At 35.3% G+C, this 25,447-nt stretch overlaps 1 protein-coding gene across 5 annotated transcripts in view; it reads right to left on the reverse strand.

The window, feature by feature from the left end:
- CEP41 (centrosomal protein 41) overlaps nt 1-25,447 on the reverse strand; it is a 46,542-nt gene that overhangs the window by 9,589 nt on the left and 11,506 nt on the right. For 3 of the 5 annotated variants that reach the window (XM_060020895.1, XM_060020892.1, XM_060020893.1), the window contains exons 2-6: nt 24,386-24,449; nt 11,712-11,759; nt 7,455-7,516; nt 6,104-6,173; nt 433-577 (exon numbers count right to left, since the gene is read on the reverse strand). In XM_060020895.1, the coding sequence (XP_059876878.1) occupies nt 433-577; nt 6,104-6,173; nt 7,455-7,516; nt 11,712-11,759; nt 24,386-24,449 (389 nt within the window). Of the gene's footprint in view, nt 1-432; nt 578-6,103; nt 6,174-7,454; nt 7,517-9,399; nt 9,536-11,711; nt 15,926-24,385; nt 24,450-25,447 lie in introns of those variants that run through there. The other 2 variants (XM_060020891.2, XM_060020896.1) reach the window with 2 other exon arrangements.

Raw genomic sequence — 25,447 nt, forward strand, 5'->3', positions numbered from 1 at the left:
TTCACTCTCCTTTGCGCCTATTTAATATCAGAGCACTATGTGTGGCACTCTATTTTTCTTCTGATTCTAGACAGGGTAATTATAAGCTGCAGCAGACAGAAAAGGAGAGGGGGGGGAAATCATACTCCCTGAGTCAAAAGATAGTGGTTGTAAAGCTAAGTCCTAATAGCAAACTTGCATATAGGAAGACTGAGAAGAATGGGGTTGAGGAGTGAAAATTAATGCTCTCCTATCAATATATTCTTACATTAACTAAGAATGCTGTGACAAGATCCAGGAGGTGGCATTGATATAAAGAGAAAATAGAATGGCTGAGATGAAAATGTGGGACTTCACTACGCCAACCTGTTTCTAAGGTCGTTAAATCGCTGACATTGGTATCTAGATTAATGAAGGTAAAATGCAGTGAAAACATGAATCTGATGAGAGCACCTCTGAAGGGTCGAGCGGCTGGAGTCCCCGGCTCCCTCACTGTTTATGAACTGGACGGGGCTTGGCGACTGCTCCCCAGGGCTCCCTTTCCCGTTGGTCTTGGCAGTGATTTCAGCATCAGGGTCTGAGGTTGCAGAATCATTGTCTAAAATTTGCAAGTGAATAAATAAATAAATTTAACCTCAGAATTTTTATTTACTTGTTAGGCAGTTCCACTGAAATTAGGTCAAGAAAAGGAACTCGTATTACCATTATTAAATTGTTCTAAGAGTTCTAACATATAGGCTCTCAAACTGTAGTCTGTGGACCCCAGGAGCCCCCGAGACCCTTTCAGGGGATCTGAAAGGCGAAAACTATTTTCATAATACTAAGATGTTATTTGTCTTTTTTACCATGTTGATATTTGCACTGATGGTGCAAAAGAAGTGGTGGATAAAACTCCTGGCCCCTTAGCAAGAATCAGGGCAGAGGTACAGAGCTTTATTAGTAGTCACTGTATTTTTCATCAACATGCACACACTCACAGTTAATAAATATGGCAGTCACATTTTTAGAAGTCCCTGATGAAGCAGTAATAATAATTTTATTAAATCTCACCCTTAAGTACACACTTTTTAAATATTCTGTGTCATGAAATGGGGGAATCCACATACAGCAAGTTTGCTACATACCAACGTCCCATTGTTGTCTCCAGGAAAAGTATGTGTGTGATTTGTGCTGCTTTTGCCTTGAACACCACTTTTACTTGGAAGAAAAACTGACAGGAAAACTGTGGTTATTTAGACTTGTGCATTTGGCAGCTATTTTCTCAAAAATGATCTAAAGTGAATTTCTCATTTCAAGGAAAACAACCGATGGTATTTGTTGCAGTGATTAAATTTTGAACAAAAATCAGAATTTTGGAAACTATTTGCCATCAAGAGCTTGACTTCTTTACCATCTTAATGACTTTTCTGATAAGACACGTGTTGTGGTTAATAAATGTGACTTTTTTGATATTGTGTAATGAAATTTGTCAACATTAGGAAGATCTTCATAACTCAGTGAACCAGTATTTTCCAAATGACCAATGAATGATGTTATAAAATTATGTATGAGTAAAAGATACATTCAGAGTGCAAAAGAGACCAATGGGTTTAATGTAAGAGGGTATGAAAAGTTCATTGATATGGTTTCAGATTCCACACTACAACTAACCTTTAAGAAGGTACCAGCTATCAAGTTCTGATGTAATGTCAAAGAAAAATATCCACAACTATCTGAAAGGGCTATTAAAATATTCTTCCTTTTTTCAATTACAGATCTGTGTGAGGCCAGATTTTCTTCATGTCCTTTAGCCCAAAGAGCAAACTGCAACAGACTGAATGCAGAAGGTATGAGAACCATCTGTCTTCTATTAAATCAGACATTAACAAGACTTACAAAAAAGTGTACAACAATGTCATTCTCCATATATATTTTTGTTTTGGTAACATAGATATTTTGCATAAAAATATGTTATTTATGCTTGTAATGGGTTTAGTATTGTTTCTTAAGGTAAACAGCAAGTATTTTTAAAATTCTTGGTTTAAAATTTTAATACCCTAAATATTAATAGATATAATTCACAAAAACCAAAACTCTTTGAGGTCCTCAAAAATTAAGTGTGGAGGGAGACTGATACCAAAAGGTTTGAGAATTTGCTGTTCTAACCAATATAATGAGAGAAGACATAGAAATAAGAGGCCTAGTTGTTAAAGAGCATATTAAGTTTTAATTTGCATATGATATAATACACCTAGAAACTTTAAGAGAATCCTATGAGAATAAGGGAAATAAATATGTTAGATTATAAAAATAATCTAGGTTTTATGGTTAATTATAAAAATAACCTATTTATAAAATAAATAAGTTAGATTAAAGAAAATATGGACAATCAAAATATTTTTCCTATATATCAATTGGAAAATAACATGAAGAACCTCTCATTTACAGTAACAACTGCAGATACAAAATATACTCTCCTAGAAAATAAACCTATTAAGAAATTTAAAGGCTGTATAAAAACTTGTAAGTCCTTTATAGGTCTTATAAAAATTTTACTTAGGGACATTAAAGAAGACCTGAATGAAGAGAGAGTGACATACCTTGCATATTCCTGACTTGGTGACTAAAAGTGAAATGATGTTAATCCCTTCCAAATTTCCAAATTTTTAGCCTTAATACAAATCCCAATGGGCTTAAAAAAAGCTTAAAAGAATTTTAAAGATGAGAAGAGAAAAAAAAAGATATATGTATGTGTATATATATATATATAGAGAGAGAGAGAGAGAGAGAGAGAGAGAGAGAGAGAGGGAGAGAGAGAGAGAGAGAGAGAGGAAAGTAATTTGGAGAACCTGCCTTTTCAAATAGTAACATATACTGAAAAGGTAAATGATCAAAACAATGCACCAGAACAATGGAAAATAACAAAGAATTCAGAAACAAATCCTAGAATATATACAAAAATCTAATGTATGTTAAAGGTAACATCAAAAATCAGTGGGTAAAGGGAGAACTATTAAATAAATGGTGCTGGGATAATCTGCCAACTATCCAAAAAAATCAAATTTAGATAACCCCTTCATATCATATACCAAAATATATAACAGATGGATGGATGTAGGAAAAAACCCAAAGCAACCAAGCAAGCTAACAGATGAAAATATAGGTGAATATCTTATTTTGGATTTTATGAATTTAAAGCACTAAACGAAAACACAATATGAAAGGCTAATAGATTTAATCATGTAAAAACGCAAATCTCATATATGTCAAAAAACAACACAAAGAAAATTAAAAGGTCAATAACAAACTAGGAAAAGTATTCGTGACATATATAAGTGAGAAAAGGTTAATACACATTATTAGGAGTTTTAAAACTAGTTTGTTAATAGAAAAAAGATCATGTGCACAAGGTAAAAATGCAAACAAGATAAAATTGCTAATATGGAAAGGAAGTCTTCTTTTCACTCCAGACCTGCAGGCCCTCAGACCTCCACCCCCAAGGGAACTACCTTCAAATATTTGTCTCCTTCCAGAAATGAAACAACTACATATTTTGTATATATTTTGTATATATTTTATTTCCTCTCCTTTTTACATATCTAGGAGAATGCTATTCATACTGCTCTACACTTTGATTTGTTGTTTATTTTGTTATTTATTTATTTATTTTTTACTTAATAATACAGCTTGGGTATTATTCCAAATCATCAAATAAAGATTTTTCTCATTTATTTTCAAGGCTGTATTGGTTTCCAATGAATAAAGATATCATAATTATATAAAGATTTTACAAATCAATAAGTAAAAGATGAACATTCCATTAGAAAAAAAATGGGAAAGGACATATAATGTCCTCAAAAGAAGAAATACATATGACCAACAAACACAGACATACACAAAGCTCAATCACACTATCAAAGAAATCCAAAATAAAAATATTAGATACCATTTTTCCTCCATCAAATTGGCAAACATTTACAAAAATGAGAATTATTCATCATTGGCTAGGATGGGGAGAAATGGGTCTTCTCATTTGCTTGGTGGGAATGCAAACAAGTAGAACCTTTCTGGAGATAATGTGGAATCAGCACCGAGCATTTTAAAATGGTTCCACCCTTTGACAATCTGCAGCAATTTATCTTCAGGAAATAAATCAGAACCATACAAACATTTATGGGTTTACACTGCAGCATTATCTTATAAAAATGAAAAATTAGAAAAACGTTAATGGCCAACAATAGGAGAATAATTAAATATGTGGCATATACAAAGGAAAGACATTATATGACAACACAACCTTTACAATTAAGCTTTTGAAATCTATTTAATGACATAGGAAAGTGTGCATGATAAAATGTTAACTGAAAACAGCATAATACAAAACTATATACAAAGACTACGGATGTGGGTGGGGAAAACAGACCAAAATGTTAATACGGTTTATTAGTTATTTTAATTTTCTTCTTTATATGTTTTTTACAGTTTTCTAATTTTCTAGAAATATACTTTTAAGTCAGGAAAAAACAATAAACATTATAAAAGGAGTTTTTTTATTCCTTCAAAGTTGGCCAATACGCATACAGATACAATCTGTGCTACAGGCATTCCTGAGTTATTATTCTGTATAGAGCACTAGAAAAACACTAATATTACTCACACATTATGGTGTCCTACTTTACAAAAGCCTGCAAATTTATCTCAGAAGAGAAAATTGCATGTGCCCATATGTTCTGGTGTTGTAATCTCAACAATGAATTAAAGGACAAAATCCAGGTACTTATATAACCAGGTTAAAATTGGGAGTACTGGTATGAGGAGACTCAATTATCTCTATTACAAAGAGCCCTTATTTCTCTGCTGTGTTAGAGGCATCTGTCATAGATAAATTCCTGTCTTTTACAGATTCTTTTTATCCTCCCTAACAAAAACAAGCCCAGGGAAATGACAGTCGAGTTGTACAAACCCAGTGTTCAGACTTCCTGAGAAACTTGTCTTGAAATCAGAAGTCAAATTCCTGGCCTACATCAACCTTAACAAAACACATTCCCCTTCAATAAACAGCCACACATTGACAGCTGAGGACTTCAGGATAAAATAAAGACCTTCACTCTGGGAATTCTTTTCATGACAGAACACCTAAGAGGTTTTCTTTTCAACTTGGTATTTAAGAAAGTAAATCTGGCGCCTATCTATCTTTCTAGCCTTATCTCCTAACCCCGCACCTACCCCTCCCTCAGACCACAGCCAGACTGGATTATGAGATTCCCCAAACACGCTTGGACTTCTTCTCTGTGCCTTTATTCAGGCTGCTCCTCAGCCTGAGACAGCCTCACCCTTAACTTGCACCTGTTGAGATTCTACCCCTAAAGGGGGCAGAGACCCAGTTCAAAAGCCTGGAAGAAGCCTACCTCAGTTTCCTAGCTGGAAAATACAGAGTTCTCACAGCACCCTGCATCTCTCAAAAGGCACATTCCAAGACCCCATAAGGATGCAATAAAGGCAGTGAGAAGACACTGGCTGCTACCAGAGATATGCAGATTTGTATCCTATGTCCATTCCTTATTGGCTGTTTACTTTGAGCAAGAAGTTTAACCTCTGAGGCTTGGGCTTCTCATCTGTACAGTGTACCTTCCTTCTATAGTTTTTGAGAAGATTAAATAAGAAAACTCATGTGAAGTACCTAGCAATATATATTCATCAAACGATGGTTTCCTTCTAGTCCTCCGTGAATTTCTGTCATATTAGTAATTCTGTGTTTCTGTTATCATTTTCCTCACCCAATACACATACATATGTGCAGTGCACACTCATAGCTGCAAACTCCATGTAAGCAGAGCTGTGTCTTATTCATCTTTGTAGTCTCATAGCACCTAATTCTGTGACCTGTACTTATGTAGAAGGCACTAAAAATATTTGTTGAAAAAAAGTAATTAGTATATTAAACACGTTTAAAACATTTAAGACACGTTTACAGCCAGAAAACGAGATGGCTTTTTTAAAGAAATAAGAATTAGCAAAGCACCAGATAGCATTTCTCAGAGAGTAACAATCTAATTACAAACAGATACATCAAAGTCCCTGTGAACACAATAGCACAGTCAAATGGCCAATTTGTTATTTTCCCCATATCCTCACTTCTCATTACCTTCTAGCCTTTTAATCTCCTCAGCTGTCACTTCCAATGTTTGATCAGATAGGGAAGCAACTTGGATGACCTGATAGAAAAAAGAATGAAATGTGTAGAAGTGTGTATGTTTGTTTGTCTTAAACAGAGGCAATTCTGTTTTTAACAAAAGATGAGGAAATATCAAACATCAAAGATCTCCTGTTTTAAGAAACTGTCAGTGTCCCCAACTGGAGACTAAATCTCAGGTCTTCTTACTTTGGGGGTGGTAATTACACTGCAGATGATCATTCCGGAAGAAAAGATTTCTTTAAAACATTACACAATAAACTTAAAAGACCAAAAGGATAATTTTGGACACGAAACATAAGTAAGAGTTTAAAACTGCATTCATACATATTCTAGTCCCAACATAACATGCTATTTCTTGAAAATGCAATACTTAAAATAACAGCATTGTATCAGAAATTCTTCATGCAATGAAGAAATAAATGTAATTATGAATATATTGATTACAATGTTGTATACCCAACATACAGTTTTTAAAGCACTTTTGCCTGGGGGGAAGTGATAAATTAGGAGATTGGGAGTAACATATACATACCACTATATGTAAAATAGATAACTAACAAGGACCTACTGTATAGCACAGAGAACTCTAGCCAATACTCTATAATAACCTATAATGGGAAAAGAATCTGAAAAAGAATGGAGATATATATATATATATATATACACACATATATAAAACTGATTCACTGTGCTGTACACCTGAAAGTAACACAACATTGTAAATCAACTATACTCCAATAAAAAATTTTTTTAAATGCTTGGTAGAATTCAAATTAAAAAAATAATAAATCACTTTTCATGACTTAGCTCATAAGACCCAACATTCACCTTAAGTTACATCACTGTAACCCTTGTTTGGGGGTCAGAGAGACACTTTGTCCATAATTTTCAAATGAAAGAAGAAAGCGACTTTCCTAAAGTAACAAAATAGACCATGGCAGAAAGACTTGGAAAAAGAACCCAGTCATAGATGGGAGATCACCTGCTTTCCACAGAGAAAAATGTCCAAGCAATAAAGAATCCAGAATTCTAGATTCTCAATATTAAGATAAATGGGCAAGGAAAAATAAAACCTAAACTACAAATTTGATGATTAAAAAGGAGAATGTACATTTTACTTTATAAAATTCTTATCAAAGAAAAAAGAAAATTTCATACCAATTAGTCCTCTCATAGGTGAAATATAAAGAATCAGAAGAAAACCCTCTGCAAACATTACCTAGAGTTGAATTTAGAAATACTCACATAAAGCAGCACAAATTAGAAAGTCTTTACTCCAATGGAAGATCATTAAACTTACCAGCTGGGCAAAAGTTGTAACTTTTAGTCTCTTAAAAAGCTCATCTTTTTTGTATCTATAATCTGAAAAGCAGAACAGGACAAATATTTTTTCCAGGCTTATTTTGCTTTCTTAGAGATATTAATTCTTTCTAGTCATCAAGTTATATGGTATATTTTTCAAGTTATTTACATGTTTTATCTCATTTGATCCTCATGATATCCTCAGAATTAAGCATGGCAGGTATTATATCACCTTTTCATTTACTCCTTTGCTTTGGCCAGTAAGAAGCCTCAAGCTGAATTTATAAGCCACCTTTTTGGGCCTAATGATTTTACCCCTCCCCTTTATTTGTGTACCATTTTCCTTACTATGCTGTCTCTACTGTATTGCATGCATTTTTGTAAGCCCTTTAAATCCTTTTCAGAATAAGCAGGGAATAAACATCTGCATTTTACAAATGAGAACAGAGACCCAGAGAAGCTGAGTTGCCCTAGGTCAAGAGCTGGTAAGACATTTACTATTCTATCTCTGCCCTGAAAAGAGTACAATTCTATTCCTGAGGTTACAAACTATGCTAGAGACACAGGCCAACCCTTTTTTTTTCCTGGAGTACAATGCTGGGCACAAATTTGTAATTGGTCCTGATAATCTCTTACATCAATTTTCCCTCAACTCCACTTCAATAAAAATCAACCTATTCAGTTTTGAATATGAAAAAGTTCTGGAGATCTATTGTACAACAAAGTAAATATACTTAACACTACTGAACTGTACACTGAAAAAGGTTATGATGGTAAATTTTGTTATGTGGGGTTTTTTTAACCACAATTAAAAAAAAAGAAAAATCAACTGAAAACATCAATATTTACTCAGTGCTATCTTTACAATTCTGAGACTTAACTCAATGGGGGTACTTTTGCATTTGTTTGTGTTAATAATTCTTCATATCATATTAAACAGTTTTTAAAAATTTAGCCAATCTCACTTTATTATTTGTCCCATAGAGGCATATTAAAAATTGGCTTCCCTAAACTTTTCTGAAGATGACTTGCCAATTCTGAAGAGTTTTCAGCTTTGAACTCCTGCCTACCCTTTCCCTTCACTCCTCTTCTAGGTTTATATACTGATGTCCTTGACTCCTTAAATACTGCCTCATTATTTCAGAATTACTGAAGGTTAGCTGGATAATTACCATGGCCTTCACTGTCTCATAAACCAAGACTCCTAGCAACAAAGGAAAGGATTAAAGGTACTTAAGATTATTTACCTGGTGATACTAATCATTTCCATGAATTTTCCAAAAAACCAGCACAGACCAAATAGTTACTTTGGAGGATAATGTTAGCTTGGTTTACCAAATAGCTTTCGACTCAGAGTCAGGAAATGATATTACCTTAAAAACAGGCCTTCTGTAAATATATCAAGACTCTTTCTTATGGGAATTAAAGCTTCTCTGTTCCAAAATGCCCTAAAGATAGCAATTTGGCTAAAAAATGACCTTTCTTCCAGAAAATTCTTACAACAGCTTCTTCTAGATACAAGATGCAAAGGAGCTTCTAAAACCCACCAGGATGCAGACCCGAATAAGCTGAGCAGAAGCTTTAAAAAGTGCAAGTGAACGACTATAGTATTTCTCTCAATTGCCACCGACTTGCCCACCAAAAGTTATTTACATAAAGCAAAATGGCAATAAATCAGCCAGTGAAAACAGTCAACAGCTTTCAAAGTAGTTTGCACTGTGGCATTTATCCACTGATATTCTTTTGGTATAGTAACATAGTTTGAAATACTTCTCCAATTCTTCACATTCTAAGTATAAAAGGTACACATTAAAATCCCCTTTAAATAGAAATCACCTTAAACGAGAAAACAGGCGCTGCTATTTTCTAATGATCATAGTTTCTAGCATCCTCTCATAAGCACTAGAAATCCCAATGCACATTTGAGCCTGAACTCTACATACCTGGTTCTGGTTTAGAAGGACAGCCATCATTAGGACTTTCTGACATTATTACTCAGAGATAAAAGATCAAGCTAGACGTTTTACAGTAAGTTTTAAATTTTATAAAAAGGATAACTTGGAAAGCTCTGACAGTCTGTCCTTGCAAGGGCGAACAGAGCTTTAAGAATGGAGCTTCTGCTACTATAGCTTCTCCCAAACTCTGTGATGGAGACAAAAAATCCTAGTTTCAGATATGTTATCAAGTTTTGCTTCTCTGGTAAGTCTGGAATCTAAGTGTGTCTCTCTCGAGTTACTGGAAGGACAGAGACCTAACTATCTAGGATGTTTCACACTGGGCCCAACTAGTGTCATCTAACCACTGGAAGCCAAGAATGGGCTTTGTGAATGGTCAATAGACACAGTGTGTCTATTTTCCCCAGGCAGAGTTGAAAGAATATTCAGATTACAAAGGAATTCTGCGTTTTCAGGGTTCTGTTAAAACACATTATTAGCAAAGGGAAGTTGGGCTCACAGTGGAAGACAAATCAAAGGAAGTAACAGCACAAGGTTTGTGATTTCACAGAAAGACATGGCATCTAAGGTAATCCGAGAAAAGTGACGGGTTTAGGGTGTCATGAAACAAGGCAATATTCTCCTCCCTTCTGACCCAAAAGAACACCTACAACAGAAGATGGGAAAAGAGAAGGAAATATCTTCCAAAATATACATCCCAAACCAGAATCTGAAGTAATTCTAGTCGGGGAATCGGCACAAAGCGTGTAAAAGGTGAGACGAACCTGCTGTCTTACTAAAAGGAAGCTCACAACTTCTAAAGAAGGAAGGTGAAGTAAGCATTTTCGAGGACTCTAATCCACAGGTGTTTCTTTTGGGAGATAAGCTCCATTTAAAGTTTAGATATTAAAGAAACCACATTGTGCTTTTAAGAACTGTTTTAAACAGGGTTTCAGCAATCTGGGTGGAATGGGACAATTTTTATGGGACAAATTTTGGTGTGGACAGGTGAGCTCACACTCAGCTACAAATGCTTAGGAGGTGAAAGAGGCTACAAACCAAGACAGAAGCAGGCCAGTTGAATTTTGCTTGCCGTGGATGAATTAAGGACGACAACAATGAAGTTTAGGTGAGTAAACAAGATTTTTTTCCATAGTTTAAAATTTTAATATACACTTAAAATATATATACTTAAAGTGGAATATTTTACAGATATATAACATTTAAAATATATAGCATAAAATGTTTAAAATATAAAATATATAAGAAGAAAAGGATACTGTGACATCACACATTAAAAAACAAATGTCTATAGCATCAGTCCTTGTAGTTGAACGTGGCAAATAACAGAGTCAGCAAGAAGCTGCTCCTGAGTCCAGATCTATTGTCAGGGGTTTCTCAATACGGCAGCAATTCAAAAGGAACAGGAACATTATCATTTAAATTAAAAGGCCTGCTGTGTAAAAACAGAAGTTCTGGTGAATTTTGGATTTGTAATATTCTCTTCCCAGAAGATATATATTACCAGAGCCAAGTCCTGAACTGCTATCAATCAGAGTACCTCTTCACTGCCATTAGCTCAATATTGCCCTAGCACTGGGTTCTCCTACTGAAGTTATGAACAAATCCATCTTAGAAAATAGATGTTCCTACTTCTCTAATTCTAGACTTGATGTGTACATTTTACATCTGTTTTGGACACAGATTGAAAAATTATGATTTTGTGCGAGGGCAGTGCACTCAATGACTAGAAGCATATCTTTGCTGAAGATTAGTTTTTTAAAAGGATGTGCATGAAATATGATTTTTAATTAAAAGAAAGCCAACTGCAATGAATTTATAATGTATAACACCACTTTAAGAATAAGCTCTTTCTTTCTTACACCGCTAAGTCTTTCATGAATACTGTCGAATTTATACTCAAAAGAATGTTATAAGTTATTATTACTCCTATCTCAGGTATAGAGAAAATAATAAAATAGGAAAGATTAAGTACCTTGAATAAAGGTCATAAAGACTGCAGTACAATGAAACTAGAAATGTGGGTTCTCAGTGCTTCACTAGAGGTTATTTCACATTCCAACATTAACATCTCCTATGGGATCTAAGTCAGGTAGAACTCAGACTCAAAGACCACAATCTTAGCAGCTGACCAGAATGGCACAGTGTTTCCCACATCCTTCTAGGCACCTGCCACACTCACCTGACACCCATAGCTCTGTGTGTGTGTCAGCTGTAGAGTGTGGTTAGGCTCGTTAATAACCAACTTGTAGAGCAACTACAGGGTTCCATTATCCCAAACCATCAGTAGTGTTACTCACTTTTTTTGATCTCTTCTAGCTTCTCAATGTATTTAGTCATACTGTTACCTAAAAAGAGAAGCAGGATTTTAGCTATGCTTTTCATGGAAGAAAATGAGTAACACTGTGAAAACAGAATGGAGTACAAGTATTCCCTAAGCCTTCCCATTCTGCTTTTACAGAATTACAGTAGACAAATGGATCAGACATAGTAAATAGTCTTTTGGATTATACAGCATTATTAAAAGGTAAGGAATCCAGGGAAATGTTCTGGTCAAATGCATTAAGCTGAGGTGCACACCCAATAAACATTAAGTCCCCCCAGGCAGTACGAATGATCACTTCATGTAATGTTTTTTCTTTCTGAGTTAAGCCTTTCCTCTTCCATTTATCCCCCCATAAGCTTTTTGTGGGGAAGATATGCAGAGGAAGAGAAAGAAGCAATGACCTCTGAATGTCTAAAATGTGCCGTTGTGCCTACCCAAGCAACCCTTTCCTCTTCACTTAATCTTTGTGGTTTCCTTCTCTTTCCTGAACTTGGTCTTCCACTATTCATGCTGATGTTGCAGCCTGAACTAGACCACACAGTCTGTACACCAGTATTCACTGTGGATTTGATTTGCTGAGAAATAACAGCAGATTCCCACCACTGTGGAGAGTCCTCAACCCTCATGTTTTATGGCCTGGTTCTACTACACTAGGCTCTAGCCAAGGTGGTTTGGAGAGTTTTCATGCATTAAAACTGGGCCAGGATCCTTCTGGTTTCCGAATGAACTAAAGTCTGCTTCTCAAGCCAGGGGCTATTATTTTTTACTAGGCATGCTTCAATTTGATTCATTTCAGCACAGCAAGCTCTATCTGGCACCTGAAAGGTATAGCAAAACATTCAGAATAATTTCTCATTTCTAAAATTGTGCTCCTAACTTTTAAGCCTTGAGAAGAGCTAGTCAGTTTCAGTCACAACTTCAGGTAAAAGAAATGCTTCCAATTAATAGCATGAACTGATGTTTTCAAGCACTATTCTGAACTTTTCTTCATGTTTAGGTCAGAAGCAAAGAAAGAAAATCCTTGCTCTAAAACCCAAAGTACATTTTCAAAAAACAACTTATATCATTTGTTATTATTAAGTCCTTGTCATGAATTCATTATAGAATAAAATTCTACTGAGTTAAAAATTTTTTTTCGTCTGAAGACACACAGTCCCCAAATCAGAACCAAAAAGCACGACTCAGTGTAGTCCTGGACCCAGACTGTATCCTTCCAAAAGCTCAGAGAGACATGACAGTAGTCAGGGCTGCTCAGAAGCTGAGGGTCCTCAAGACAGACACTGAGAACATCTCAGAAGAAGTCCAAATAGCACCAAAGACCAAGATTAGAACAAAATATGATCTTTTCTAGGTTCTTCAGGCTATAATGGACCTGAGATGTGACCAGATCTCCACAGTGGAAACCATGAATCCTTCCCAGACTCACATCCTCTTCCCTGCAACTCTGCACTTGGGCGGGAACTTGACTGGTCAGTACTGGGGTTAGAAGACAGGGCAAATGGTGTGCTGTTCAGCGTCCTACAGTCTTATTCTTAAACTATTTTACGTAGGAGCTTCTGGTTATATGTTCCTGAGTCCCTTACAGTGCCAGGCTGTTGATGTGGCAGTCAGTTTCTTTTGGCTGGAGAAGCTTTACGCCTCCTTCCAGAATCGTCAAAAAACTGAGGTACAAAAAGGATCACTGACTTGTCCAGTGACACAGCAAGTTGGTAACTAAGTCAAGATTAGTACTCCCAACCTCCTGGTTTCTAATATGGCTCACAAAAACATATCATTCTCTGGCTGTGCTGTTTTAAAAACATGATTTCACTGTGAGGTAAATATGTAGGAAGTGTTACTTCCTTTATAGTATTGGGTGGGAACCATTTTATGCTCTAAATTCCCTGAGGCATACTATGAATGGAAAACAACAGCCAACCTTATTATATAGTCTTTATTATTAAAACATTGCATTTCCAATCTATAGCAGTTTCCACTAACAACATGTCTAAAATCCATTTCTCAGTCAGTTCTCAACATTTTCAGTGTATTTACACAACACTTCATCTTCATACCAGCAGAGCCTCACAACGACCCTGTGAGGTAGGTTGTCATTCCTACTGATTATTTTTCCCACTAAAGGAGAAGGCAGAGAAACAAAATCTTTTGCAGAGGTGTACAAATACTTGGCTAAATTAAGAACAAATCTAAGAGGGCTATTGATAAGTTCTTTTCATTACAGCCATTCATTCTATCCAAGTAGAGGGGGGTGGAAAGAATATGGAGGATTTCTGCATTGCTTCAATTGGAGAAATGACTGACACAAAAAAATCTCTAAAAATGAGTTTAGAAAGTATGAAAAGTAGTATTTTATCCCACTTCATATACTGCTTATATCTTAACTAAGCAGCTCATCTTACTGGATCTAATTTCATCTGAGAATAGTTTTTTGACTACCTTTTAAAAAGAATACAAATGAATCAATTCTATAATTGACTTATTTATAAACACATTTTTGTTTTACACAAAAGTAAGGCACCTAAAAGACTATCAACAGACTAATTTTTTAAAATTAAAATTACACATTACTGCCAGATACATTTTCCTAGACAATACTTTGATTAAAAAAAGTCAGCGGCTCCCCATCACTTACTGACTCAAGTTTAAACTCCTTGCTCTACTCGTGAAGGCACCAACATCTTACCTACCTCTTCAATCTTGCCTTAATTACTAAACTTGACAAACTCTCTGTTAGTCTTTGGTTCTCTAACATGTCACCTTGCCCATGTAATCATAATAGCTCACCCAGCTGGAAGTGACCTTTCCCTCCTCGGAACTTCTACAGCACTCGGCTTACCACTCACAAGGCATTTATCATTGTACTGCCTTATTTGTGCGCAAGTCTTATCTATCTTATTATACTGACAGCTCAAAACAACTATTTACACACACACACACACACACACACACACACATCTTTATCCTTTCCATTGTCTAGTGTAGGAGGCAATCAAAAATATTTGCTAAATGAAAAATACTATGAAGATCTACTAGCTGAAGAATCCTTATAATGAATTATATTATAATGTAAATAATCACACCCCAATTTGGTTTGAGTTTTTGGATACCTGATTTTCTCTAAGCTATGCCCAACCTGATTTATATATAGTACATATATGTTACATACTACTTAAATGACCTATATTGTTTCAGGACTCAGGTAACCTAGAAATGTATAAGATGGTATTTAGCTTCTACTTAGTTTATAATTTAAGTTGCAACAAAAGATATATAAAAAAGTTTTACAACTGGAATCAAGAGAAAAACACAACTCAACTATATCAATAGTGCTAAGTAAAGAGAGCACAATCAACGAACTGAGTGACTCATTCATTAGATTTTTTCCTTTGTTTTCCTATAATTTAATAACATTATTTGAACTGAGCCAGTAAGAAAAGTAAGTGATTTTGAGCAGCAGTAATCTAAAGTGGGTAAGATTTATAAGGCACGAACTCAGTTGCTAAGAGACAATTCCATTGCTTTATTTTTCTTCAATATTTCCCTCCTCTACGGAGAAGTTCTTTTGGCTCAGAAGGAGCAGAAAGCTTGAAAAGAGGCACAGTGGTCCTTTGTCAATCTCAATAAGTTATACGAGTGCATAGTGCTTTCTGGTTTGTAAAAGGCTTTCACATACATTTCTTCCTTTGACATAAGAAACAGAATTAAATACCAAATAAAAATGAAGAGTACTTAGTCTATAATGAGTTTGAGTGCTTAAAATCAAGGCTATTAGCAGATATTCAGGAAAAGTAAAGACTAAGAAGAAAAAAGGAAATGACTAGTTTGTATGGAGATAAGAAAACTAAGGTGAATTTCTAAAAAATAAAAAAAGGCTAGAAAAGACTGAATGGAGATTGTCTACAGAATTTTAGAAAGCTAAAGAAATTTGAAATTAGATTGAATATAGATTGAAATGAGAGAATAATGCCAGCAATGAAAGAGTGTAGGAGACTAACAAAGGGAGAGCCCTGTGGTTTGGAAAGTTAATCAGCCTGCAGTGCTACAGAGCAGAAACCCAGAGAGGGTGCTTGAGAATACACAAGAACCCTGCGGTGGAGACTGAACAAAACGCCGTCAGGGATTTCATCGGAAGCATAATCCATTCATGGCACAGTCTGGCAATGCTGGGGAGCTGGTAAGATACACTCAGGCACCTATGGAACAAAAGAAATATTTGAAGTTCAAAATAATTCTGATATTTCTAGCCATGGCTATACACTGGTGTTTGAGTTTATAAGAGAAGTAGCATCAGAAGGATAGAAATAAAAAATTATCTTTACCCAGGAAGAAGATATCAGTCTTTGAAGAGCTCAGTAGAAGGTGATTTGGGTGAAGACAGGAGATGCCACGAAATTCTTGATTTCTTGTGATTAACTCTGAACTGCTCACTGTTTGGTAAGAAAAGATTAAAGACCCATCTATTTAGCCTAGAAATGAGAAATGCTCACTCATTATCGTGCCTATTTCCACGGCTCTGACTGCAGAGCTTAAAATCATACCACAGACAGGAGTTTCTTACTTTTACTTGACCTTTAAAGTAACTCTGGTGTTTTCATAACCAGGACTCCTCACACTTTTCACCTCATGGCAGACATATATAAGTGATGATATTTGGACAAAATGCTGAGGTTTGGGCTGTCTCAAGCCCTGATGGCTCTCCAAAGGTTTGAAGGGATCTGTATCCTGGCTCATAACCCATAGGCCACTGTACCGAATACAAAGGGAGGTAAGTCACAAAAATAAATAGAAAAAAAATTAAAATCTTTTCCTTAAACTGACTTTAAAATAATTTCTAAATCTGAAACAAACAAAAAATTGAACACTAGAATTAGATTTCTCACACACTGACTTTAAAATATGTTGAGTTTTAAGCAATGAAGCATACTCTGGCCCTTCCAAAGGCATTATAAAACTAGTTTGGGAGACTTCTGCTTCCAGGAATATGAGGTAGATGTACTTTTCTCTACTCCTCCTGCTAAGTACCACAAAATCCCTGGACAACCCGCAAAATGGGAGAAAATATTTGCAAGTTATACTCCTGATAAGTGTCTACTATCCAGAGTATGTAAAAGAACTCCTATAACTCAGTAATAAAAAGACAAATAACCCAACTAAAAAACCAATGATATGAATAGCCATTTCTCCACAGGAGCTATATAAATGCCAATAAGCACATTAAAAGGTGCTCAACATCATTACTCATTAGGAAAATGCAAATGAAAACCACAATGAGATACCACTTCACACCCACGAAGATGACTATAATCAAAATGATGGACAATAACAAGCATTGTTGAGGATGTGGAGAAAAAAAGAGCCCTCCTACACTGCTGGTGGGAATGTAAAGTACAGCTACTTTGGAACACACTTTGGCAGTTCCTCAAAAAATTAAACACAGAGTTAATGTCTGACCAACAGTTCAATTCCTAGGTACATCAACAAAGAGAACTGAAAACGTATGTTCACACAGAAACTTGTACACTAATGTTTTAACAGCATTATGGCCAAAAAGCGTAAACAAACCAAACATCTACCAGATGATAAGTAGATAAACAAAATGTGAAATAGCTATATAAAAGAATAGTTTGGCAATAAAATGGAATAAAGTATTGATACATGCTACAACAATGATGAGCCTTGAAAACATTATACTAAGTGAAAGAAGCCAGACACAAAAGGTCACATATTGTATGATTCCATTTATATGAAATGTTCAGAAGAGGCAAACTCATAGATACAAAAGATAGATTAGTGATTACCAGGAACTGGTAAAAGTAAGGAATGGGAAATGATTACTTTGGGTACGGGATTTCTTTATGGGATGACAAAAAAATTCTGCAATTAGATAGTGGTGATGGTTTCACAACCTTATGAATGTACTAAAAATGTCTGAATTGTACATTTTTAAAGGTTGAATTTTATGATATGTAAATTATATCTCAATTTAAGAAAACACACCAATTAGAAAAAAAGATTGAATAAAAAAAATCCTAGATGGGATAAATTAAGAGTTTGGTAATATCAGATACACACCACTATATATAAAATAGATAAACAACAAGGTCCTGCTGTATTGCACAGGGAACTATATTCAATATCTTGTAATAACCTATAATGGAAAAGAATCTGAAAAAGAATATATAGTATATATATATAAAAAACAGAGTCACTTTGCTGTATACCAGAAACTTAACACAATATTATAAATCAACTATACTTCAATTTAAAAAAATCCTGTACATTATACATAAAACAAACATAAGAAGACTCTAATAGGTAGAGAGAGGAAGGCAGACTGGTTAGGGACCTCAGGACCCGAGGAATGACATAATGGCTGAGTTACCTGGGTGCTGTCTGTTTGTTTTTTGCCTCATATACACTAGACTTGGAGCTGAAGAAGCCAGAAACCCAGAAATACCTATGAATAGACCAAAAATGTCCCTAACAAAAGCCTGCTGTCTCCAGCCAAAGGACAGCAAGACAGAAAACTATTAGATAATAACTGCCTTTTTCCAGCCACATTCCACAGAAAAGCTATGTCCTACCCTTAACTGCCAGCAAAGGCCAGATAGGGAGCCTTGATTTCCATCCTTGCTGGACTGTGATGAGATGCCATCAAAGTACCAGAAAGAGGAGAAAGAGGCTGGGGCTGAAAATGTACTCAAAATATAATTGCTGAAAACTTTTCAAATTTGGCAAGTGACATGAACTTCAGATTTATATAGAAGCTGAGTAAACTCCGAACAGGACAGACCCAAAGAAATCCACACCAAGATATATCATAGTTAAACTTCTGAAAACTAAAGAAAAAAAAATCTTGAAAGCAGCAAGAGATAAATGACACCTTACCCATATGGGAAAAACAGTTTGAATAACAGGAGATTTCTCATCAGAAATCAGGTGGCCAGAAGAAAGTGGCACAATATTTTTCAAGTGCTGAAAGAAACGAACTGCCAACCCAGAATCCTATACCTAGAGAAGATACTCTTCAGGAATGAAAGGAAATCAAAACATTCTCAGATGAATGAAAACTAAGAGAATTTGTCACCAGCAGACCTATCCTAAAGAATGGCTAAAGGAAGTTCTCTAATTAGAAAGGAAAATATAAAAGGAGTCTCGGACTATCAGGACAAAACAAAGAACACACTAAGCAAAACTATGCTTCTTTTCAAGTGTCCATGGAACATATGCCAAGATAGACCATATCCTGGGCAATAAAATGAACATCAATACATTTTAAAAAGTTAAAATATACAGAGTACATTCTCCAACCACAATGGAATCAAACTGGAAGTCAATAACAGAAAGATGACAGGAAAACCTCCAACACTTGTAACTAAACAACACACAGGACTTCCCTGGTGGCACAATGGTTAAGAATCCACCTACCAATGCAGGGGACACAGGTTCGAGTCCTGGTCCGGGAAGATCCCACATGCCACAGAGCAACTAAGTCCACGCGCCACAACTACTGAGCCTGCGCTCTAGAGACATGAGCCACAACTACTGAGCCCATACACTGCAACTACTGAAGCCCACGTGCCTAGAGCCCATGCTCCACAACAAGAGAAGCCACCACAATGAGAAGGCTGCACACCACAACAAAGAGTAGCCCCCGCTCACCGCAACTAGAGAAAAGCCAGTGCGCAGCAATGAAGACCCAACGCAGCCAAAAATAAATAAATAAATAATTTATAAAACAACAACAACACATGTCTAAATAATCCATGGATCAAAGAGGAAGTCTTAAGGGAGATAAAAAGATACACTGAACTAAATGAAAATGAAAATTCAACATATCAAAGTTTGTGAGACACAGCTAAATCAGTGCTGAGAGAAATTTACAGCACTAACTACATGCATTAAAAAAGAGAACAACTCTTAAATCAATAATCTAAACTCCTACCTCAAGAATCTAGAAACAAGAGCAAAATAAGCAGAAGGAAGGAAATAAAGATAAGAGCAAAACAATAAAATTTAAAACAGAAAAACAAAGAGAAAATTGATGAAACCAAAAGCTGGTTCTTTGAAAGGATCAATAAAATGGACAAACCTGTAGTGAAGAAAAAAAAGAGAAAAGACACAAATTACCAACATTAGGAATGAAACATGGACTATCACTTTAGATATTACAGACTTTAGAAGGATAATAAGGGAACACTACAAACAACTCTATGCACATAAATTTGAAAACGTGGATGAAATGTACTACTTCCTCTAAAAACACAAACCCACAACTCATCCAATATGAAACAAACAATTTGAATAGCCCCATAACTATCAAAAAATTAAATTCAAAATTTAAAAACTCTCAAAAAAGAAATCTCCAGGCTCAATGGTTTTACTGGACAATTCTACCAAATGTTTAAGAAAGAATTAACACCAATAATATATAATCTCTTCCAGAAACCAGGAGGGAACATTTCCCAACTCATTTTATGAGACCAATATTACAATAATACGAAAACCAGGCAAACACAATCCAAAAAACAAACCAAAAACTACAAAGCAATGTCCCTCATGAATATAAACATAAAAATCTATAATGAAATAATAAACTGAATTCAGCAACATATAATAGGAATTATACACCATGAGTGAGTTTTACTCTATAGATACAAAACTAGTACAATATTTAAAAATCAATCAAAGCAACCTATATTATCAAGCTAAAGAAAAAAACCATATGTTATATCAACTGATGCGGTAAAAGCATTCAATAAAATTCAATAGTCATTCAGGATAGAAACTCTCAGAAAAATAGGAACAGGAGGAAACTTCCTCAACCTGATACAACTAACATTATCCTTAATCATGAAAAACTGAATGCTTTCCCACTAAGTTTGGGGTAAAGACAAGGATGTTCGCTCTAAGCACTCTTACTTCACATAGTTCTGGAGGTTCTAGCCAGTACAGTAAGGCAATAAAAGGAAATAAACAGATACAGTCTGGAAAGGAAGAAATAAAACTGCCTTTTTTTTATATGACATGATTGTCTACATAGAAAAGCCCAAGAAATCTACCCAAAAAATTTCTCCTTTACCTAATAAGTGAGTTAGCAAGGTCTCAGGATACAAGATAAATATAAAAAATAAGCTATATTTCTATACACTAGCAATAAACACATGGACACCAAAATTAAAAATGCAATGCCATTCACAATTGCTCAAAAAAAGTAAATACTTATGTGTAAATCTAACAAAACATGTATAGGATTTATACGCTGAAAACTATACAATGCTGATGAAAGAAACAACTAAAGAAAGCCTGTGTGCAACAACAAAGACCCAATGTAGCCAAAAATAAATGATAAATAAAATAAATACAAAAAAAAAGTACAGCAATATTTCTTTGTAAATGTAAACAAGTTTATTCTAAAATTTACATGGAAAGGCAAAGGAATTAGAGTAGCTAAAATAATTTTGTAAAGAAAAATAAAGTGGGACTAATCAGTCTAACCAATTTTAAGTATCCAATTTATTATATAGCTACAGTAATCAAGACTGTGATATTGGCAGAGGGATAGACACATAAATCAATGGAACAGAATACAGAACCCAGAAATAGATGCATGTAAGTATACCCAACTTGTTTCTGACAAAGGTGAACACACCAATTCAATGGAGGAAAGGTAATCTTTTTAACAAATGGTGCTAGAGCAATTGGACATCCACAATCAAAAAATTAATCTCAATCTAAGTTGCACATCTTATACAGAAATGTATCATGGACTTAAATGTAAAACCTAAAATATAAAACTTTTAGAAAAAAGCATATAGAAAATCTTTGATACCTAGGCTAGGCAAAGAGTTCTTAGACTTGACAACAAAAGCATGATCCATAAAAGGAAACACTGCTATACTGGACTTCACCCAAATTGAAAACTTTTGCTCCTTGAAAGACCCTGTTAGGAGGATGAAAAGACAGGCTACAAACTGGCAGAAACTATTTGCAAACCATGTATCCAACAAAGGACTAGTAGGTAGGATATGTAAAGAACACTCAAAATTCAACAATTAAAAAGCGAACAATCCAATTGGAACACAGGCAAAAAACATGAACAGACATTTCACTGAAGAAGGTATACAGATACACAAATGGCAAATAAGCACAGGAAGAGATATTCAACGTCATAAGTCATTAGGGAAATGCAAATCACAAGGGCAATAATATGCTACTACACACCTATCGGAATGGCTAAAATTAAAAATGGCAACACCACCAAATGCTGGTGAGGATGTGGAGAAACTGGATCACTCATACACTGCTGGTGGGAATGTAAAATGGTCCAGCCACTCTGGAAAACAGTTTGGCAGCTTCTTAAAAAACTACAAATGCAACTGCCATACAATCTAGAAATTGCACTTCTGGGCACTAATCCCAGAGAAATGAAGACTTATTTTCCCACAAAAATCTGTACACAAATGTTTACAGCACCTTTATGTGTGATAATCAAAAAGGGGAAACAATTCAAATGTCCTTCAATAGGAAAATGGTTAAACTGTGGTGCATGTATGGAATGCACCATGGAATACTACTCAGGAATAAAAAGGAATGAACTACTAATACGTGCAACAACCTGGAAGAATCTCCAGAGAATTTGCTGACGGAAAAATCCAATCCCAAAACTTATATATTGTATGATTCCATTTATATAGCATTTGTGAAAGACAAAACTATAGAAATGGAGAACAGATTAGTGGTAGCCATGGGTTAAGGCACAGGTGAGGGTGGAAAGTGGATATGAGGGATCCTTGTGGTCATGGAAATGTTCTGTAGCCAGACTGTATTTATCAATGTCAATATCATGGTTGGGATAGCGCAGCTCAGTTTTGCAAGATGTTACTATAGGAAACTGAGTAAAGGGTACAAGGAATCTCTGTTTTATTTCTTACAATTCCATGTGAATCTACAATTACCTCAAAATAAAAAGTTTAATTAGAAAAAATACTAGATTAAAAACCTCAAAATATAAAAGGAGATAGGCAATTATTTTGTATTATAAAAAGCAGATAGAAATATCTCAATTTCCAAAATATTGAAATTAATTTCAGGTACCACCATTACTGAGTCAAACTTTGGTTATGAACTGAGGAATTGAAGGGAAAGAAATCAGTTTTCATTCACAAAATTCAACTTCCAGGAGAAAAAAAAAATGAAGCTATAGACAAATCTATTTATCTGAAAAAGACTTCAGCTCTTACAAATTTTAATTTTAAGAAGGTTCCAAAAGAAATGCATTAAGCAGTCTTTAAAACGTTGTCCGTACTGCTCAGAGAAAATATGGTATTTTTAATCAAAGTACTTCCCTCGCAGAATAACTTATTCCAGAAAGGTGGGTCACAATTGCTAATAAAGGCAGATAGACAGAGAGGCAGGAGCTGAAGACATTTGTGATAGAAGAAATGAGGCTGGAGGAAGCACTGGGACAATGTGGCCGAAGTGAGAGTACGCAGGACATCACACCAGGTCTCCAACATCAACTTCCTCATCCTGCACACAAATCCTAGTTCTATCTCCTTTACTGAACTTCAGGTAAATCACATAATCTCTGGACTAAAATTTCCTCCTCCTCAAAGACAGAGATAACATTTTTTACCTCCTATCAAACAGGATATTTGCAAGGATAAATATCTGTACAGCACAAAAATGTTTGAAATAAAGGTCCCAAGAAATAGTATCTGCAAATGTGGTTCATTTAAAACATTTAATTTAAGTCTATTTTATTTGGGGAAACATGCATAACAGAAGACAGTAATTTTGAAGGAGACTGGGGAAAGAGAAAGACAAAATGAATGAGATTTAAACAAAGTCAACACCCCAGTTTATTTTCTCCGTTGTCTTGAGGTTACTGGTAGAAAATTCAGTATTGCTAAAGGCATGTGGTACCCCTATCCACTAGCAAAACCATCTTAATAGGATGGATTTTCCACAGCAGACTTTAAGATGTTGAAAAAAACTAAACAACCAACCAAAATCTCACAAGACTGAAAATCCACCAGGGATCTGGGGAGTGGTTTTCATCATCACACTGAAAAATGTCAACAGCATGGAAATAAGCAGTAATGCACTCTTAAATTTCATTTTACCTGAATTGCAGCACTAATTTAATTTTGCCTGGTATTTTAGTTACTCATTCAAGTCTGTCTGACTCCACTTGAATCTAAGCTCTTTGATTACAAAAATCACAATTCACACTCATCTTTACATGTCCTGTAGCCCATAAATTTGCATGTAGTTGCACTGTGCAAATATGGAATTGAACAAACATGCACAAGTATAATCTATTGATCCCAGTTTTAAGGAAGATACTTAAGGTGTTCCAAGATAGAGGCTGACGTCCTGGAACTTATTAGCCTCAGTCCTGGAACTTATTAAATACTGTTTTTATCAGTTTCTCAATTTATAGTAAGCTCAATTATGTGAATGGAGATTTTTAATGATAATCTGAAAAACAGCTTTCAAAGATAAGTCCTGAGCTCAGAAAAACATCAGCCCAGACAGTAAGAAACTTTTAGCTGTGATTCATACCAGGCATGACATGCTGTTTTTTGTCAATAATCGGCTATTAGATTTTTTTTAAGTTTTTATTTTCTAGTCTTTACTTACCAGTGTCTAGTCTTGACTTGACATGCTGATACCTTGGGTTTTGTGGTATCCTCTTGGTCAGATACTAAAAAATAATAAAATTCACAAATAATTGGGTTAATGTAAGGGTAAGGGTGGCAAAGTTGGAAAAGAGGTAAGATACTTTAAAAATTAGAACAAATGCTAAAATTTCATTGAATTTAAAGATGGAAGGAGCTCTAGAGGGCCAACCGTTCCTTCAAATAGGACACTTCACACTACAGTATCTCCACAGGTGAAGATGGTTATCATGTTTCTGTCAAAACATTTCCATATTTTGTCAAAATAATCTCATAGCGCTATGTAATTAGGAAAAAAAGCTCTTAAAAATTATTTCCAACACTGAGTCAAAATTGATCTAATTTCCATCCAGTCCACTGGTACAACCCAGAATAAGCCATTCCATCCTGCCTCAAGCAATCCATTAAAATAACTAAAGGCAGCTCTCTTGTTCTTTTTAATTTTACTCTTTATATGATGGTTTGTAGGCCATCTTCTCAGATACCCTCTAGATTTTATCCACACATGCCCTAAAAAGTGGCACGCAGACCTGAGCACAGTGCCCAGATGTTGCCAGGCCAGGACCCGCTGCTTGCCTTGAGTCTGACGCTCCACAGAAGTCACCACGACGGCATCTGCTCTCGGGGCAGCTGGGGCGTATCATGGGCTCAAGGAAAGTTTATGGTCAGCAAAATGCTATGTCAGGTCTCCCCTGTCCTACGCTCTGGGAGTAAACTCTGAATCCAAGTACCAGGCATTTACCCATATTAAATTTCAGTGGCATTTTCAAAAGGCATTAAGTGAGGGAAGGCTAATGAATAAAAACATTACAAAATACAGTTTTATTGCTCAGGCTTTTTTCTGGACTACAAGTATGAAAAGTATATGTTCAGTAACTGGTAGCTGTGGAAAAGGAAATTAAAACTGGGCAATACCCTTCCAGCTTCACTTCATCTTCTGCCACTCTCCCACATGTTCCCAAGTTGAAGCTGCCCAAATGTTCCCGAAATTTGCCACACTCACTCAGGTTCCAGTCATAGCAAA

Source organism: Delphinus delphis, chromosome 9 (assembly GCF_949987515.2).
Source record: "Delphinus delphis chromosome 9, mDelDel1.2, whole genome shotgun sequence".
Lineage (NCBI taxonomy): Eukaryota > Metazoa > Chordata > Mammalia > Artiodactyla > Delphinidae > Delphinus > Delphinus delphis.